The following is an 18,567-nucleotide window of genomic DNA, read 5'->3' on the forward strand; positions in this document are numbered from 1 at the left end:
TGCTGTTGCTGAGAACTGAGAGGAATTGTGATAAAATTTTGTATGATAATAAGAGGGTTTTGATTGTGGTATGATTTATTTGTGTACACACAAATCTTATCTAAAGAATGGGCAATAATAGAAGGTTTGCACGTCAGTCTAAGTTGAAGATATTTCAGTTGGAAAGTTCACATGTTTAGTTCAGTGTCCTTGAGGAGCACCAAAGTTTGGTGTCCCTCACTGAGTATATAAAAATCCTTGACTATTCATTTGACCAAAGAATAACAATGGTCCAATGTGAATTGGGTGTTCAATAACAAAGAAATATGAGCAATTAAAAACCCTCTAATTGGAAGATTAAGATTGTCTAATCAGGTTAATTTTTGGATTAAAGCTTATGAACGGCTAAGATCTCATAAATTTCTCCCTTTTGGGGTTGATCAAAGAATCATTCATGTTCTTTAGTAACATGAAGTGAATCCTTAGTTTTGTTTTACTTAAGTATCTTAGGCTCCTTTTCTTTCAACATAAATTGGGCGTAAAACAAATTTTCTGCCCATTTTCCATTTAAAAAGGGTGTAAAATTTGTTTTATGCCCATCTTACCTAGAGAGAAATGGAGCCTTAATTTTATTGTTTCCTAGCAAAAGGATAATGAGAATAGATTGCATAGCTACAAAATAGGTTTTAATGTTTCCTTTCCAGGAAATAATATTCCCAACTTTTCCTCTATTTCCACCTCATGTTGTATGATTGCAAATTTGGTCTCCAGTATTTCCACCTCATTTTGTAAGGTTGGAACTTGGGTTATGTTTTACCCGTTCTAAATCATGGGTAAAACATCATGGGTCATGGCTTGGGTCAGTTTTTAGGTCAAAAAAACCCAGCCCAATCTCGAATCAGGTCGGGTTTAAAAAACAAAAAAACAAAACCCAAAACCCAAGCCATATCTATGCTTTTAACCTATGGGTAAACAAACTTGCTCATGATCCCAAGATGCTTGTTATCACATCCCCAGTGTAACTCAAACCACATGAAGAGAGCACAAAAGATCTATGAATACTCACATGAAGACTGCAACTATGCAACATCTTGATTGGTATATCTGTAGAATTAACTTTCATAGGATAAGAAAACGGGTTTTATTTGAAATTACCCTTCAATTAAGATGCGAAATAAAACACATTGTTGGAGAATCACCAAAGTTAAATTCGTACCGCTTGGAAAGGACGATCAGAACTTTTTCTAAGATTTTTTAGCCCAAATTGGGATTGGTGTGTTCCTCATGCATGGAACACCTACAATAACATGTAGAAAAAGAAGATATCGAACCAAAATTTATACCGAATTTCGGCCGAAATTTTAAAATTACCAAAATTTCGTTTTCGGCCTATGCGAAACCGAAATTTCAAACCTTGGTCACAACATTTCTCAACTAAATACATGCCATATAGATGAGCATTTTCCTTCAGAAGATGCACATCTTAATTCCAGACAACATTTTTTTGAAAGATATAATTCCAGCCTACATGAACAAAAAAGAAATGAATTACTCAAAAGGAAAAGTTCATTTCTCAAGTTTCAGTAGCTGAACTTATTTCTCTCATTATTCAAACTAAGAACAATCTAATAGAAGTAGTGACATAACATTCCCAATTCAATACATGCCATATAGATGAATATTTTTCTTTAGAACATGCACATCTTAATTCCAACCAACATGAACCAAAACGAAAAGAAATACCCAATAAAGGATGAGTTCAGTTTTCAAGTTTCAGTAGCTGAATTTATTTCTCTCATGACTCAAACTAACCAAATCCACCCATTAGCAACTAAAGCATCAAATGACAAAGGCAGAGAAATAAAGAGTAATACTGTATCATTTAGGAATAGAATGAAAGGAGAGGCTACTCTTCTTCAGTAACAACACTGATCTCACCTTTCTCTAACAGATCATAAAATTCTCTGGTTTTCCTCTGCTCGTTCCAGTGGTGCATCTTCCACAAGCCACCACAAAACAAGCCTAGCACAGAACCCATGATGATCTCCTTAACTACACTTGGTCCAGTTAGGGTGGCATGAGCAATCTTGTGGGCAGCCATTCTCTTCTTTCTCGGGCTAAAGAGGAAATATCCTGCAAATAAAGAAGGGGACAGTATGGGAAAAAATAAAATTTGATAATATCACACATTAAACGCATTCAACCACGAAAAAAGAAAAGGACACTTCACCAGTGACAAGACGCCTTTTCTTTTCCCTTTCAAGTGGATTTTGGACAACATTCTAGAGCAATGAGAATGACCAACACATAAACAAACTTCAAGAAAGCCACAAAATCGTCACAATTCAAATGCCCAAAGGGCATTCTTTGTTGCAAGATACCCAAGACACCACCCAATTGGGGGGTATATTTTATTAAGACAGGAGAGTTTTATTAATAGGATTGCCAGTAATATGGTCATGTCTCGCCATAATAAAATTAGTACAATGACCCAGGTAACTTCTTCTTTTTTCAAAATGGTCAGACCCAGGTAACTTCTGAACTGGTCAAAATTCACAACGAGATGACACTTCCCTAAAAGTAGCAAATGATGCCATTTTCTAATGACAGGAGAAAAGAAAAATAATATTACTTTGTTAGAAAATCAACATTGAGATTCTCCATTGTGACCCGGTGGTCACGGGTTCGAGTCACAGAAATAGCCTCTCTGTAAAGCAGGCGGCGTAAGGCTGCGTACATTGAGCCCTCCCCAGACCCTGCAATGGCGGGAGCCTCATGCACTGGGCCGCCCTTTTATTGTTAGAAAATCAACATCATTCATTAAACAATTCTGGTCACACTCCAGATAGTCTTTGCTGATTATTTGTTTAGTTACACACAGAATATATAGCTGCAATATTAGCATCTCAACAAACCTAGAAATATATGGCAGGGTTAGTGCTACATAAATATATGGCATTCCTTAGTGCTACATAAAAAAAACTAGATCCAATGGATTAGAAATTGAAATTTGTCCAAAATCAACAAGCAACAGAACTAGCCCCAGTAAAAATGGCAGTTACAGACCCGTAAGAACATATTAGAAATATAATTATACCATGTAATTTCATTTTTACTGTTGTTCGGGTCATTATTGTCCTTTAACTCAGTTTATTTTAACGGATGGGTTTTGATCAAAATCCCCTCGACACCATGTACATTTTTTTTTTTGTTGAAAAGTGACATTGCATTTATACGATATTTACATAGAGAAGGGACCAGTAGTCCCCTCTAACTTCAATGATGGCCTAGGAGAACTCCAGGCAAGAAAAGAAGAGCTCCCAAAATTTTCCTCTTACCCCATTACACTCACACTCCATACATGAGTACCATCTTTACTATCTACCTAGAGGATCATTCCTAAAAACCATGAAAGAAACCCCCCAAAAACCTTTGCGATCTTCTCCGAAGATCTTGAAGCTAAGCAAAACCACCTTTCTCCTCAAACAAATCATAAACAATAAGCCCTAATGAAATTCTCCCCTAAGAGGAGCACTTTTCCAGCTCCCCCAAAGGGTGCTTGATTTGATAGTCCAACATATCTGTGATATCAAGTGGATCCTCAGGTTCCATTTCCTTTAATCCGAGTCTCTTTTTACCAGCAATCCTTCTTCCACGTTTCGAATTCCCATCGAATCTTCCTCAGGCTCCTCTCATCAGCCAGAATTTTCTTGAAGAAGGGAGGGATCTTTGTGCAGAGGCGAATAAGTGTCATATACGTTAACTGACCACATAGGTGATAGAGTTCCTCCACATTATCTTGAGCCTCCTTCTTGAACAGTTTCCACTGTCTTTTGAGGAGGTCTTTAGTAATTTCCTTATGGGTCGGGTCATTTTTAGAAGCCTTCTCTTCATCGTAGACCATCATCTTCATCCTGTAAAGGATCTTTTCCGGAACTCAGAGGTCCATGGACCACCTCCTTTTCCGACCCCAGGAAGATGAGAGAAGGGAAGATGTACCGTGCTGCTTATCGTTTTGATGCTCCATTTTTGTCCTCTTCAAGGAGAAAGCGAAAGGTCAAAAGTAGACCTATTTCCAAATCTCCTGAAGGATCCCAAACTTTCCTCCTAGCTTTTTATATAAAGGTCACGGCCAAATTATGGCCAATGAGCAATGACCCATCCCCTATTCCACTATAGTGTGTGGAGAAAACCCTTCTTTCAAAAATAGAGCACTTATGGAGCTGAAATATTCATACGCTCTGGCCCCAATCAAAGAAACCCCTCCGACTCCCATTGACTCGATAATAGTGATATAATAAGTACTATACTAAAAGGCAAAAAACTTTTTGAGGGATCGGATCCTAATCCTGACAGATCTCTACTCTTCCGCACCGATTGAAGAATGTCAGCATTTATCAAGGAGAACAACATTTATCAAGGAGAACACCCTCCGACACCATGTACATATATTATTCTCTAATCCATAACAGGCTGTCGCTTTTTAACATGATACCATAGAAGTTCACTCCAATGAAGCCCTAGGAACCCCAAAATTCAGTAACATTGAGGATCCAACCAAAGATCCATAATCTTGTTCAACCTAAGGAGTCTAGGAATAATCACAAAAGATGTAGCTCTATCCAAACTCAGCTCTCTAATCTCAACAACGAACTTGGCTAGTCTCCATGGGCTGTCACTAGTCCCTTTTGCCCAGCATAAAGAATTGGACGAGTCACTCTTCAGTCTCCAGTCCTAAGTTACCCTTCATATGACTAAAGAAAATGCACTAACCGCGATGGAGAGCACGTACCTTGGCTTCAATAGAATCAGTATAACCAATTGAGCCCGCAAAAGACTAGATGATGTTGCCCTATGATATCCTACCAGTCCCTAACATTCCTGGGTTGTCAAGGGACCAACTGTAGACATTGAGTCTGATGAATTCCACCCAGCTACCACTTTTGTTTTGGGGATGCTTCCAGTCAAAATTATATCGCAATTCCTAATGATGATGTCCACCGAATAACCCATGAAGAACTGGGGTTGATGAGCCCAAGATGCTACTGTAGATCTAGCTAACGAAAGGTAGATCCTTTATCCTCAAAAATTCGAGAATTCCACTCCATCCAAATGATCCATAAGATTGCAAAAGGCATGAGTTGCCAAAAAGTATTAGATCCAAGGATCTAAACCTGTCACTCTCCAACTCCAAATCAGAACTTGGATCGTATTGGGAAAAACACAACTAATCCCATACCATCTGAGCATCTGATTCCAAATACAGGAGGTTACTTTGCAATGAATGAAAATATGTAAGATGGATTCTTCCTCCATTGCACAAAGGTGGTATTTGTTCGCCAATTGAAAATGTCAATCTTTCATACTATCCTTAGTGTTAATCTTGTTGACAGTCGTCTTTCAAAACCAGGTTCCTGTTTCCACCATTCTGCTTCTTTTATCTTCTCTTTATTTTCTAGTATCATTCCCATTCCGAGTCACCCTATTAGACCCTTTGCTCCCATCTCATACTTCATCAGCCTTCCTCTGGTACCATCCTCATATTTTCTAGTTTTCATCTATTCCAAGAATGGCATATTCACAACCTGTAATTCCCATAGTTGTAAAGAAACTATCAACTTTGAGGGTTCGAAATTCATCCCTTTGAAAGGCCCAAATTGTTCAAAAAGCAGGGACAAATTGTTCACCTAACTGGAAATCAGGGGAATCAATGCCTACACTCTTAGAATATGTTTCAGTTGATAAGTTCAATCCCAATGAAAAGAAATCAAAAGAAATAATGATGAACCCAAAATATGTCTTACGGTCTAATAGAAATCAATTTCTTGTCGTTTCAATCAAATTAATGTTGTTAGAATCATTCAAAAAAAAAATGTTGTTAGAACCATGGTTTTAAATTTCCACCGAAAGTGACACGAAACATCCAAAATATTTCTGTCTCCATTCCCACTGGAACGCAATTGACACGTAACAACCAAAATATTTATGTTCCATCATGATTCTTTTTGCAGCGTGAAGATGTTCTTGCTCTGGATTATGTAGAAATTGGCGTACCTAATTCACCAGTTAAGTAATATCTGGTCTTGTAAATGTTAACTATTGAAGTGTCCCTACCACTCTTCTATACACCTATAGATCTATCATTTTCTCTCATTTATTACTAGCCTTTTTGTTGTAAACTGATGGAGTGGTAATAAGATTACAGTTCGTCATGTTAAATCTATTTAGGAGGCTTGTCGCATACTTCTTTTAACTTAGCACCATAACATTCTTTGCCCTTTGTACTTCATTACTTCGAAATGAAGTTCTCCCAATTCTTTATATCAAAATTTTCTTTAAGGCCAATTTTTCAATTTCTGAATTCTATCATCATTTCTAGTAAGAAATAATATCATCAATATAAACTAAAATGAGAGTTGTAATAGACTTCGATTCCACTAGGGTCTTACGATCTTTGGGAGAGGGGAGAACTACCTAACTAAAGACGAATAGTGCTCTTTCTAAGAGTAGGCGTGCAGAGCTTTTAGCGGGGAATCTTGTAAGTACAATTTGAGGGGAGGTATTCATCGTGGATAATGCCTTCTGAAAATCAGCCCTTTTATTTAGCGGCCAGAATTGGCAGCGGCGGGATCGGATTGCGAGGTGAAGCATTCCCGTAATAGTCAATGCGATGTTGTTCTACTATCCTTCTCATTTTCTTCACTTCTGTATTCTATGGTTTGAAGAACTTGGTTCAGACAGTCAAACCAAGTCTTTGGGATTGCTTAAGCCCATGATGGCTTTCTTACGCCTACATACAAAAGTATCTTTGTTTGCCATGTCAAAGCCTTCTAGATGTTCCATATAGATCTCTTCCAATAGATACCCATGTAAGAAGGCATTCTTTACAACCATATGCCTAAAGTCCCCATCCAAAGGTGTCGGCCAAGGTTAGGGCAAGTGATGCAAATAAACTACTAGGAATCTACTAGACGTAGAAAATCTGCTAGAGAATTGAACAATCATACAAACATTCAGTTGTAAGTTGTAAGTTCCTCGTTGATGAATGAGATAACAAGGTTCATCCCCATGCATATCATATAAAGCATCTAACTAATCATCGCACATGGGGCTCCAAGCAAGCCGCCACTCATTCGCCGAAAAAACAATCGCCACCATTTTTAAGCAAGGTGAATTCAATCAGTAGGCTCATAACTCCTCAAAAGCATGGTTTTAAATTTCGACCGAAACGTTTCATTTCGGCCAAAATATTTCGGTTTCGGCACAAACCGAAACAACATTCACATGAAGTCGTTTCTTTACAAGATTTCGCCGAAATTTTACCGAAATTTCACCTAAATGTCGCCGTTTTTGGACTTTTTTTTACAAAATTTTCACCGAAATTTTAAAAATGTACACCGAAATTTATGAAATTTCGATGTTTATGAAATTTCCATCTAAATTTCAACCGAAATCGCCGAAATTGACACCGAATTTTTAGACATTTCGGTCGAAATTAAAAAGTAAATGAAATCATAATCCTATTGTTACATGATTTCGGCCGAAACCGACACCGAAATCGAAATTTAAACCCTTGCTCAAAAGGGAATGATGTCCATAGAAAAAAATATACATCCATTGTACCACCATTCATTGGGGTGATCAAACTTCGCATTCAATAAAATGACTTGCCGAATCAAGATCTTCATTTCCTCCCTCCAGATGGAATCGTTTTTTCTTCAGACAACCCCTTCCATTGAATTCTTTGACCGGCGCCATATAACAAGATCAGAGAGGACTGTCTCACTAATCCATCCAATAAAACCTTCCTTTGAAAAATTCATAAATTAGAAAGACTCCAAGTTTTGACCCAAAGCAATACAATTTGCGTCTCCCTTTCATAGGGTTCACAAGAAACTATTGACTTCATAAACCATCACTAAATTTTCATGATGAGCGGAGCCCAGTAAGACCACTATTGACATTAACATGATATCTCAATCATCTAGACCACTATTGACATTAACATGATGTCTCAATCATCTTTAGGCCTACTTTTGGATCTGGGTCAACCCTCATCTTATCTCGAATAATCTTTGCTGAATTATAAGCTTGTCCAAAACTTCAATTACATCAATTTCCCAATTTTGGAGAAAAGCACCCTCGATTTTGCAACAAGGAGTGTCAACATCTTATGATATACCAACTTTTGCAAGTTCTTTTGAGAACCACAGACTTTGATTGCAAACGTGTTCTCCATTATAATCAACCTTTTTCAAAAAAAAATAATAAATAAATAAATAAATAATTCTATTAATGATGCTGTGAATCTCTCAAAGTTGCATCAAACAAGTATACTTAGAAAGTTATCAATAATGAACTCTTCTTCAAGCTATACTTAGCCACTTAATAGGATAAAATATATTTTTTTCACGTCACTTTCCAACTAAATGGAATAAGATTCCCACGAACCCACATATAGATAATTGGAGAACCATCAGGATAAAGATCTCATTTTCCATGGACATTTAGGCAAACTATCATTGACCATAATTCCTTTTTTTTTAATTTTTTCCCCATTTCAATAGGTAAGTTGGGTTTGGCATGAACAAATATATGTTTGAGGTTATACTAAAAAACTTTAAGTTTAATTGCAATAAAAAAGTAGTACATTGCCTGTTGATGTCTCAACGGTATCAGACAATTGTTCCCTGACTACAAGAACATTAGCACCCACTTCTAGTTCCCACCATTACGAGTGAGGAGCTCTTTTTGAGAATAAGAAAGCAGAAGACACATATCAAATGTACACTCCAGAGTTGGAATGCAGCAAATTCAACATCGACCGAAACTTGTGAGGGTATATCTCATAACTACTCTAAACAGGCAAGATCTACAACACTCGGACCGTCTAAAGTAAAGATATGTAGAATCAAGTGAGAGAGCAACTCTCCAATGGAAATAGATCGGTGCCAATATGCCATTGGAATACTTTCTTTTCTCCTTCAGCTCCCCCAAAGATTCAATTTATTTTAGGAAGTCTCAGCCTGGATATTTGTATTTGATTCGATAGCGTGAGAATTTCGCTTTAAAAAATCCTGCAATTATTCTTCCTTTTGATGTTGTTTCCCATCTCTCCATTTGAATTGCCTGTGGATTTCTATTTTTCTTGATTGATCGGTGGTAAAATCATTTCTTTTGAGCAATTCCTGTTATTTTCGGCTGAAGACTCCTTTCACGTTCCCAATCTCGTTGACGGGGTCCTGCAATTAAAAAAAAAAAAAACTCTTTGATTAATATCATTAATCGAATCGCTCTTTATTCTTTATTCGGATCGCTTTTGAATTATGATTGCATAATTCTATAGTTTTCCCTTTTTCCTGTGAAATCTGTGTGAATGATTATCCATCAGATGCTTCTCTCTGTCTCTTTGTATCAATTGTGTCAATTTTTTCTCGAAAATTTCCCCTTTTTGCACTCTGATTCTGTTGTAAATCTTACATTTGATGTTTTCTCCATATGTTGCCCAAGAATTTCACTTCCGTATTTGATTTTTCCCTGTGAATTTTCGATTGCAAGAAATATCCAAGTCAAGACTTCTTGAAGTGAATTTGACTCTTTGAATCGATATTTTCACGCCTTCCTGTATCCTTATATCGGATTTGAATTTTCTTAAGAGAAGTAGGAACTAGGAAGTAAATTATTGGTGAGCTGAAGAAGAAAAGAAAGTATTCCAATGGCAGATCGACACTGGTCTATTTCTATTAAGGAATTTCTCTCTCACTTGATTCTACATATTTTTACTTTAGGCCATCTGAGTGCTGTAGATCTAGCCTGTTTGGAGAAGTCATGTCAGATTTTTATAAGGAGTCATGAGATGTCCCTTACAAGATGCGGTCGATGATTGAATTTGCTGCATTCCACCTCTGCAGTGCACATTCGATATTTGTCTCTCTGCCGTCAGATTCTCAAAAAGAGCTCCTCACTTGCTGTAGTGTGAACTAGAAGCGGGTGCTAAGGTTTTTGCAGTCAGTGAAATAGTTAGGGCTGCAACAGGGTCGGGTTGGGTTGGGTTTTTCAAAACCCTAGCCCAACCCTGGAACTCATTATCTCGGCCCTGACCCGCCCTGACCCTAAGTCAGGGCCGAAAAACCTCAACCCATTGCCCGCCCTACAAGGCTCAGTGCTGGCCCTGGCCCGCCCTGATTGGGCAGGGCCGGCCCTAATTGACCCTAGTGCAAATACCTGTTAAGAGTGCCAAAAATAAAGCAACCACTTATCATATAGAACAAAATGATCAATAAACAGAGAAAGGGAACAAAATAAGACAATATGAATTCAACAACATGACGGGCAACAGAGACGATTAATAATAATAATCTAAAGAAACATCAATCCAAGATAATAGAAAACATTAGCAAAAGAAACATGCACAGATGATTCAATTCTATAATAGAAAACTTAGGGTCGGGCCGGGTCAGGGTACCCGAGGCATTAACCCAGAACCTGACCCGACCCGACCTAAGTCAGGGTCTAGAAAAATGAACCCTGACCCGCCCTCAGGGTTGGAAAATCCAGCCCTGACCCTGTTCGGGGTCAGGGCTGACAGGGCCAAACTTGCACCCCTATGAATAGTCGCCTGGTACCGTTAAGACATCAGCAGGCAATGTACTACTTCTTTTATATTGCAATTAAACTTAATTATTTTATTATTATTACCCCCTCAAACCTATATTTGTTAATGCCAAACCCCATCTTACCTATTGAAATGGGAAAAAAAAAAGAACTATAGTCCATAATACTTTGCCTAAATGTCCGTGGAAAATGAGATTTTATCCTAATGGTTCTCTAGTTATCTATATGTGGGCTCGCTAGAATCTTTTGAGAACCTTAGACTTTGATTGCAAATGTGTTCTTCATTATAATCAACATTCTCATAAAAAAATTCTAGTAATGATGTTGTGAATCTCTCAAAGTTGCATCAAACAAGCATACATGGAACGTTACCACTCTTGAACTTTTCTTCAAGCTTTACTTAGCCACTTAATAGGATAAAATCTACTTTTTTCCACGCCTCTTTCCAACCATATGAAATATCTCTCAACATTCTTGAAAAAGGTTCTAATTGTTTGAGTTTGATTTAACAAATAATATTTTCGAGGTTAGATCAAACTCCTTCAATTGCCACTCAAAAAAAATCAAACTTCTTTAATCTTGAAAAATCAAAATTCATGAAAGCAACATGAATACTTTTTCCTCAAAAAACATACTCAAATGAGAAATAATTTCTATTTCAAGAGAAGTATTTCAAAACAGCATTCAAAATCAATGTTAGCTTTGTTATTTCATTCGAATATATTTTCTTCTCCATCTCTATCATAGATGGGATCATCTTCGAATTCACGAAACACATCTTGATGTTCTACATTATTTTCTAGGACCAAATCTATACACACACACACACACACACACACACACACATACAGAGAGAGAGAGAGGAAATGGTTTGTGTGCAGCTGCACAAGGGGGCACATTTTTTGGGGGATCCAAAGCATTCATCTGGAAGGCCCTTCCATGGATAGGGTCTGTACCAAAAATCAACCATTTAGGGTCATCCTAACCCTGCCATTTGTGGAGGGAAAAAATGGGCAGACAGTGTCTGTCCATTTTCCCCTCCAACTTTGATTGGGTTAGGATGATCCTATAGGGTTGATTTTTGGTACACACCCTATCCATGGAAGGGCCTTCCAAATGAATGCTTTGGATCCCCCAAAAAATGTGGCCCCCACTATGGTTTGTGCAGCCATACACAGATAGCTTATCTATGCAGCTGCAGACAAACTATTTCCTCATATATATCTAATACTATATAGCAGAAGAGAAAAGGGAGAATTATTGTCCATTTAACACATCAATGGGGATGATTTTTACCGTTTTTTTGCCCTCCCCACATATCTGTACATACTATCTGTGTGAGGGTAAAATCGTAATCTACATACGAAAAGTACCGACACAAGGTACCTGTCTATGACAATTACGGAAAAAAACTATCGAGAAGAGGTAAAGACATATGACAATGACGAAAGAACTACTTTATATTTCTCATACAGGACACTTGCAAATATTGACGAATTCCAGGCACCTGAAGAGGAACAACAATTATGGAAACCTCTATCGATTGGAGGGCTAGGATCAACTATGGAAATGATTTTACGGGCACAACCAATTGATGTTGTGTTCCATCACATGGACGGTTTGGATCAACCTATAAAGCCACATAATTTCAATCTTAACCCCCTCCTTTATGCTTTTTTAATAAAAAATCTATAGGGAGATCTTAACCATCCGATTTAAGAGGAACAACATATTATGGAAACCTCTATAGATTGGAGGGCTAGGATCAACCTATGGAAATGATTTTTGGGGCACAACCTATTTATGTTGTGTTCCATCACATGGACGGTTTGGATCAACCTACGATGTGGTCCGTACAGTTCTTTGTCGGTCCGTGGATCGCACGGGATATATATATATATATATATATATATATATGTGTGTGTGTGTGTGTGTGTGTGTGTGTGTGTGAAAAACAATTCCTGCGCTCGAGCGCAGATGAGCTTATCTGCGCACGAGTGCAGAAAACATGGTGGGGCCACATTTTTTGGGTGATCCTAAGCATTCATTTGAAAGGCCCCTATCTGACCTCGAGCGCAGGAACTGTTCTCTCTCTCTCTCTCTCTCTCTCTCTCTCTCTCTCTCTCTCTCTCTCTCTCTATATATATATATATATATATACACACACACACACACACATTTAAAAAGGACATGTAGGGTTAAGAATTTATGTTGATTGCAATGTTCTGAACATAGGAATCGAATTGAATCACAAATCATAACAAGGTTCGAATCATATTGGATCGTAAATAGTAAGATTCATTCAAATCTATATATAAAAGTAAAAAATAAAAAATAAAAAAATCAGAGACTAATAAAATGACCAATTATCAATTTCCCATTCAAATTCATAATAGTAAGTCAATATCATGATACGAAGTATTTTGTTTTGTCTTTCTCTTCTCTCTTTCTCCCTTTGTCATTTTTCTTTGTTCCCTTTTTTTTTTTTTGGAATGGTAACAACTTTCATTGAACAGGGCAAGACTGAGAAAGACTTCCCAAATGATACAAAGTACAAAAAGAAAAGAAAACAAATACAATCAAAACATACAATCCAACATCCCCATCAAGGTGGTAAAAAATCAAACAACTCTAAGCCCTGCCTAATTACTCCATCCCTAGCAAGTTTGTCAGCTATCCCATTGGCCTATGAAGCACGGGTACGGGTGCGGGTACGACACGACACGGATACTTGGGTACGTGATTTGCCAAAAAAACTGGGTGCGGGTACGTTCGAGTACGCCGAATATAATAATATATTTTAATATTTTATTATATATTTATAAAAATTAAAAAAAATAATTGTAGAGCAATCAAATAACAATAACATCACCAAAATGGAAATTTCTAATATTACTCTTCATTTCATAAGTGATTAAGTTTCATATTTCGGAACATGAGGTATCAATACATCATTCATTAGAAAAAAAAAGTCTGTCACCAGTGTGTTGACCAGTGCCCGACAAGATGAATAATTTTTAGAGACCAAATTATGAGATTTTATTTACCGGACTTTTGGGATTTAATAATGTTTGGACACGATAGATTTTATGAATTTTTAAAATTTGAAAAATACCCCACCGTTTGGAAGTTAAGAAAGTTAAAATTTTGACCCGACCCTTTTTCTTTGAATTTTGTACTATAACTGGAGAGTTGACTTTTTTTCCTTTTAGATTTGGGTGTTGAAACTATTTTTAATAAATCCAAAAGGGGGGTATTCCGTTATTTACATGTAAATCTTAAGTAAATGGTTTACATGTAAATACCGAGTACAGGAAAGTAGAGAGAAGTACAGCAGAGGAAAGAGAAGCAGCAGGAAGAAGCAGGACGTGTCAGGTACGCGTGGTGCGCACCCGACACGCACCCAACCACCAAAATTATTTCTTTTTTTTTTAAATGGGGTACGTACCCGGGGCGTACCCAAATGTACCCGCACCCCATACGTGTCGGGTGCGGGTGCGGGAGCCCCGGGAGAGTACCCGTGCTTCCTAGCCATTGGCAGACCTCCTCACATGTTGAAAAGTAATAGAGGATCCTTATATTCTATCCTTAATCTCATCAAAGAATGAGCGAGTCTCCAAGGAGGAACCAAAGAATCTCTAAGCCACCTAATCACATTTAGCGAATCTCCTTCGACAATAGTTTTAGACAAACTGTCCTTCTCCAAGAGCATTATACCATGATGAGTCGCTCCAATTTCTGCTTCGCTAGCAGCCACTGAACCAATAGGACCTGAAAAGGCCCAAATAACCTCTCCCATTGGGTCCCTAAGAAAACCCCCGATACCCACAGGCTCGGGGTTCCCAAAACTGGAACCATCAAAGTTTAGGTTTGGCAACCCAACTGGGGGAGGTTGCCACTGTTGTACAACCAAATGACGATTTTCCACACTATTAGAAATCACTTTCCAGCCCTCCCAAAAGTTCAAATGCCGAGACAAAGAGGAAAACAGGAAGAGACTTGGCCCAAACAATAGTTAATGCTATTACTTTGATGAAAAGAAAGTAGGATGATTTAGCTCTTCCTTCAAAGATTCTATCATTCCTTTCTTTCCATAGTACCCACATCGTGGCCAGCAACGACAGCGACCAAAGCACCTTACCTTTCTTCCTCCATGGGACTTCCATCCAACCTACAAATAATTCTTGAACACTAGAAGGAAATACCCAATGAATACCAAACATGGATAAAATACCACCCCATACCACCCTAGCAACCCTACAATGGATGAAGATATGGTCCATTGTTTCTCCCGCCTCAATGCACATGGCGCAATGATCTACAATCAACATATTTCTCTCCCTTAGAAAGTCCACTGTCTGAATCCAACCTCGAAGGGCCGCCCAACTGAAAGTACATACCCTCAGAAGAGCTTGAATCATCCATACTTTTGCTTCAATTGGAGACGCAAGACAAGGAACCAGTTGATTGTAAAAAGACTTAACAGTAAAATCCCCGGCAGAGTCCTAGATCCACACTCTCTTATCAGTCCTCGAGGAGCTCATATACGTATCTTCAAGGATATGCAGAAGTCGACCAATCGATGGAAGTTCTTGTCAGCTGCTACAAGAAATAAATCAGGGAACATCTTTTTCAAGGGAGTAGGGGAATACCAACACATATCCCAGAAAGAGATTCTGTCACCAGCGGATGCTTTAAATCTAATACCACGGTTAAAATTGTAATACAAACGCATTATGTCCCTCCACACCATAACCCCCGGGTTTTCTAAAGCTATTCGTAGTTTTCCAATAGCCCGGCTCGCAATTTTTCTTTGTTTGTTTGACCTTATTGGTCTCCCCCTCTCTTTTTTTTAAATATGCATCACAAATAAACTTACTTGATTCCATCGACTTCTTCTCCTTTGCCCTCTTGGATTTAGAGTGAAGATTGAGAGGGAGCTTAGGGGTTTGGAGAAAATTTTAATTTGAGCTTTAATTCTCTGTAATACACTATAGGATATTATTTAAAGAGAGTAATATTTGAGATGCAATTATCTAACAATTCCAATGAATTGCAATGATTGGATCCATACACAGACACCGTAAACATGATCTAGACTGCTCATTTATTGTGGCTGTTAAGAAGCTCATTTATTGTGGCTCTACTATAGAAACACAATGGTCCAAGATTAATCAAATTTGAAAAATCTTGACGTGATTAGTGCCCTAGAAATGGATGGTTACAGAAAATGAAACAAGTATCGGAACTCTTGATGACCCATGTCCTCTAATTGATATGATCCGGATTATGATAAAAGTGATTTTCTTGGAATCTCCACGAAAGAGCTCCCTCAATGAATAGTCTAAAGTAGAGCTTACGACGTATGACAAAACATTGACATTTTGGGAAATGCCACTTTTTACTTAATCACAGATGCATAATTTCCACACTCCAAAATTAGTATTGCATAGGGGTGCAACTCGGGTCGGGTTGGCCTCAATCCCGACCCGAGGAACTCTTTTTTCCAACCCGACCCGAGGAACTCTTTTTTCCAACCCGATCCGAGTTCAACCCGACCCAACCCAAGTTTTTAAGCTTACAAAAAAAAATCCATAAAAAATGTCAGGTTTCACTCGAGTCAGGTTGCCCAAACCCTCAACCCGGGTAGGGAAAACTCAACCCGAACCCAACCCGAGTTGCACCCCAACAAGTATTGAAATGGAAGTCATAGAGTCAAACAGAAACCCCAATTCCCGTAACCAGCCATCACATGAAACTATGCTTATTTGTGCTTTTTGCAGGCATGTAGCTCCTTAGGGATGTGATGTTCCTATGGATATTGGGGGTAAACCTAAGTAGAAAAGATTTTTTGTTGAATGGCATAAGTCAAAAAGTTGAACACGCTTCTTGAAGAAAACACGGAATTCTAAGTATTCAAAATGATAATACAAAAGAGCTTACAAAAGAAATGTTTATATTGAACAAACACTGCAAAAAGGAGTGTGCTCTAGTTTCCGTTCGTAATGAGATTGTAGGTTTCTACAAGTGGGCTGTTCCAGACCAACAAATTTCCATGCAAGAGAATTTATTATTTTCATAAAAAAGATAAATTGTTCATCTTGGGCCCTTAGCAAATGTAAAAATTTACAGTGCTTTGTATATTAAGACAATTATCTAAAATCAGTTCTCTTAAATTGGAAAAAGATAACATCAATAAACATGAATTATAACAAGCATAAGCTCTTCTTCCAAATTCCAACTACAGGAAAATTACATTAAATATTACAAAATCTTGAAAAAAAAAAAACAATCGAACCTAAAAATAACAATCCAACATAAAAAGAAAAATAAAAACTCAAAACAAGATTTATTCTACCAATGTGATAGCATCTAGATCAACTTTTCGCAATAGTCACTACGACAGAAAGTAACAAATACATTCTCGAACTCTATCATTCATACAACATCCCCCACCATGCAAAAAGAAACAAAATAAATAAAATAAAGTGCCTTTGACATGCTTTACATTGCTTGGCTAATAATCAACAGACCGGAATTCTCCTTCGCATCAAATTAACCTTAATTTCAGTCCATTAAAAACCATTATCCTATCAAACCTCCCTCATACAAAAAAAAAGACGAAGAAGAAGAAGGAGATGAAAGAATATTCTCATGTTTTTACCAAAATGGGGAAAATATCAGCAAAAAAGAAAAACACGAACTACTAATTGTACAAAAAATAAAAATTACAAAATCAAATAGACAACCCCATTATGGATCTTTCACCTGAAATCAAAATTTCATTTCCATGAATCCGAACGTAATAGATAATGCTAGTCCTTTTATTTTATGATGGTGCAAACTAAACGAGATTGTTAAGATTAAAACAAAAGACAGACATAAGTACCCAGATAATTAATGATGGTTTTTTAAGATATGCAACCATTATATGCAATGGTTGTCTATGGGATGAGATTCAAGCATTTTAGTACTAGTTGTTCACAAACATAGATATGTTGGATGCCTATATTGATATACTAAGTGTATCCACATGCCTAAATTGATACAACAAGTGTATCCGATTTGTACCCACATTAAAAGCTCATGGGCTAAAGAGTGGATCTATCAATCTGGTTCTAAAGAAACCCTATCTGCTCAAAGCTCTGACCAGAAAAAAGATCCAATAAATCACCAAAACTAAACTACAGAGAAATGACCAAGAAATGATGACAGTCAAAACGACTGAAAACCCAAAAGCAAAACCATAAAAGAACAATTATAACAGAAATCACAAGAATACCTAACATGAGAACTGAAAACCTATCAAGGAAATAACACAAAACAAACATTTAGATCAGAATGATCTGCTCAAAGCTCTGACCAGAAAAATGAACAAGAGCCAATAAACCACGAAAACTACAGAGAAATGACCCAAAAATCAAGACAGTGACAGATAAAACTACAAAAACTGAAAGCCCAGAAGCAAAACCATAAAAGAACAATTATAACAGAAATCACAAGAATAACCATCAAAGAAATAACACAAAACAAACATTTAGATCAGAATTTCAGATAGAGAGAGAGAGAGAGAGAGAGAGAGAGGAGCTGACCTGGAGATGGATTTCTCCTGGGTACTTGAAGAACAAAAGATAGAATGGGGAGAGAAACGAGATTAGGGCTTTTTATTCTGGTATTATATGGTTTTATACACCAAATATGTGGGGCATGCTCTTCTGATTTTAAAATTAGTAAAAACGTTTTTCTGGAACGTAAAAGCAAGTTACCAAATTCCACTGATATTCCAAGGTAGTTTTTTCCTGGGCGATGATATTCCGCCCCACCCCCCCCCCCCCCCCCCCCCCCCGCGGCTATTTCCCACCCCTCTTTCTCCCCCCACAACAGGAACAGTTTATGGCCCCCAAAATTCTCCACCTTGGTGCCCAAATCCAACCCACTATGACAGTGTACCGTCCGGATCATAGGATGATCCAA

General features: G+C 37.6%; 1 protein-coding gene across 1 annotated transcript; it reads right to left on the reverse strand.

Annotated features, from left to right (window-relative positions):
* Positions 1 to 1,617: 1,617 nt before the first annotated feature.
* Positions 1,618 to 18,313, reverse strand: LOC143851818 (cytochrome c oxidase subunit 5C-2-like). Its single transcript, XM_077361343.1, has 2 exons — positions 18,186 to 18,313; positions 1,618 to 2,112 (listed from the first exon to the last, which is right to left on the reverse strand). Exon 2 carries the CDS (start codon positions 2,078 to 2,080, stop codon positions 1,886 to 1,888), a length of 195 nt encoding a protein of 64 aa, XP_077217458.1. The 5' UTR covers positions 2,081 to 2,112; positions 18,186 to 18,313; the 3' UTR covers positions 1,618 to 1,885.
* Between the last annotated feature and the right edge of the window lie 254 nt (positions 18,314 to 18,567).

Source organism: Tasmannia lanceolata, unplaced genomic scaffold, assembly GCF_043159265.1.
Source record: "Tasmannia lanceolata isolate RefF3 unplaced genomic scaffold, GAP_Taslan_0.1 ptg000002l, whole genome shotgun sequence".
NCBI lineage: Eukaryota > Viridiplantae > Streptophyta > Magnoliopsida > Canellales > Winteraceae > Tasmannia > Tasmannia lanceolata.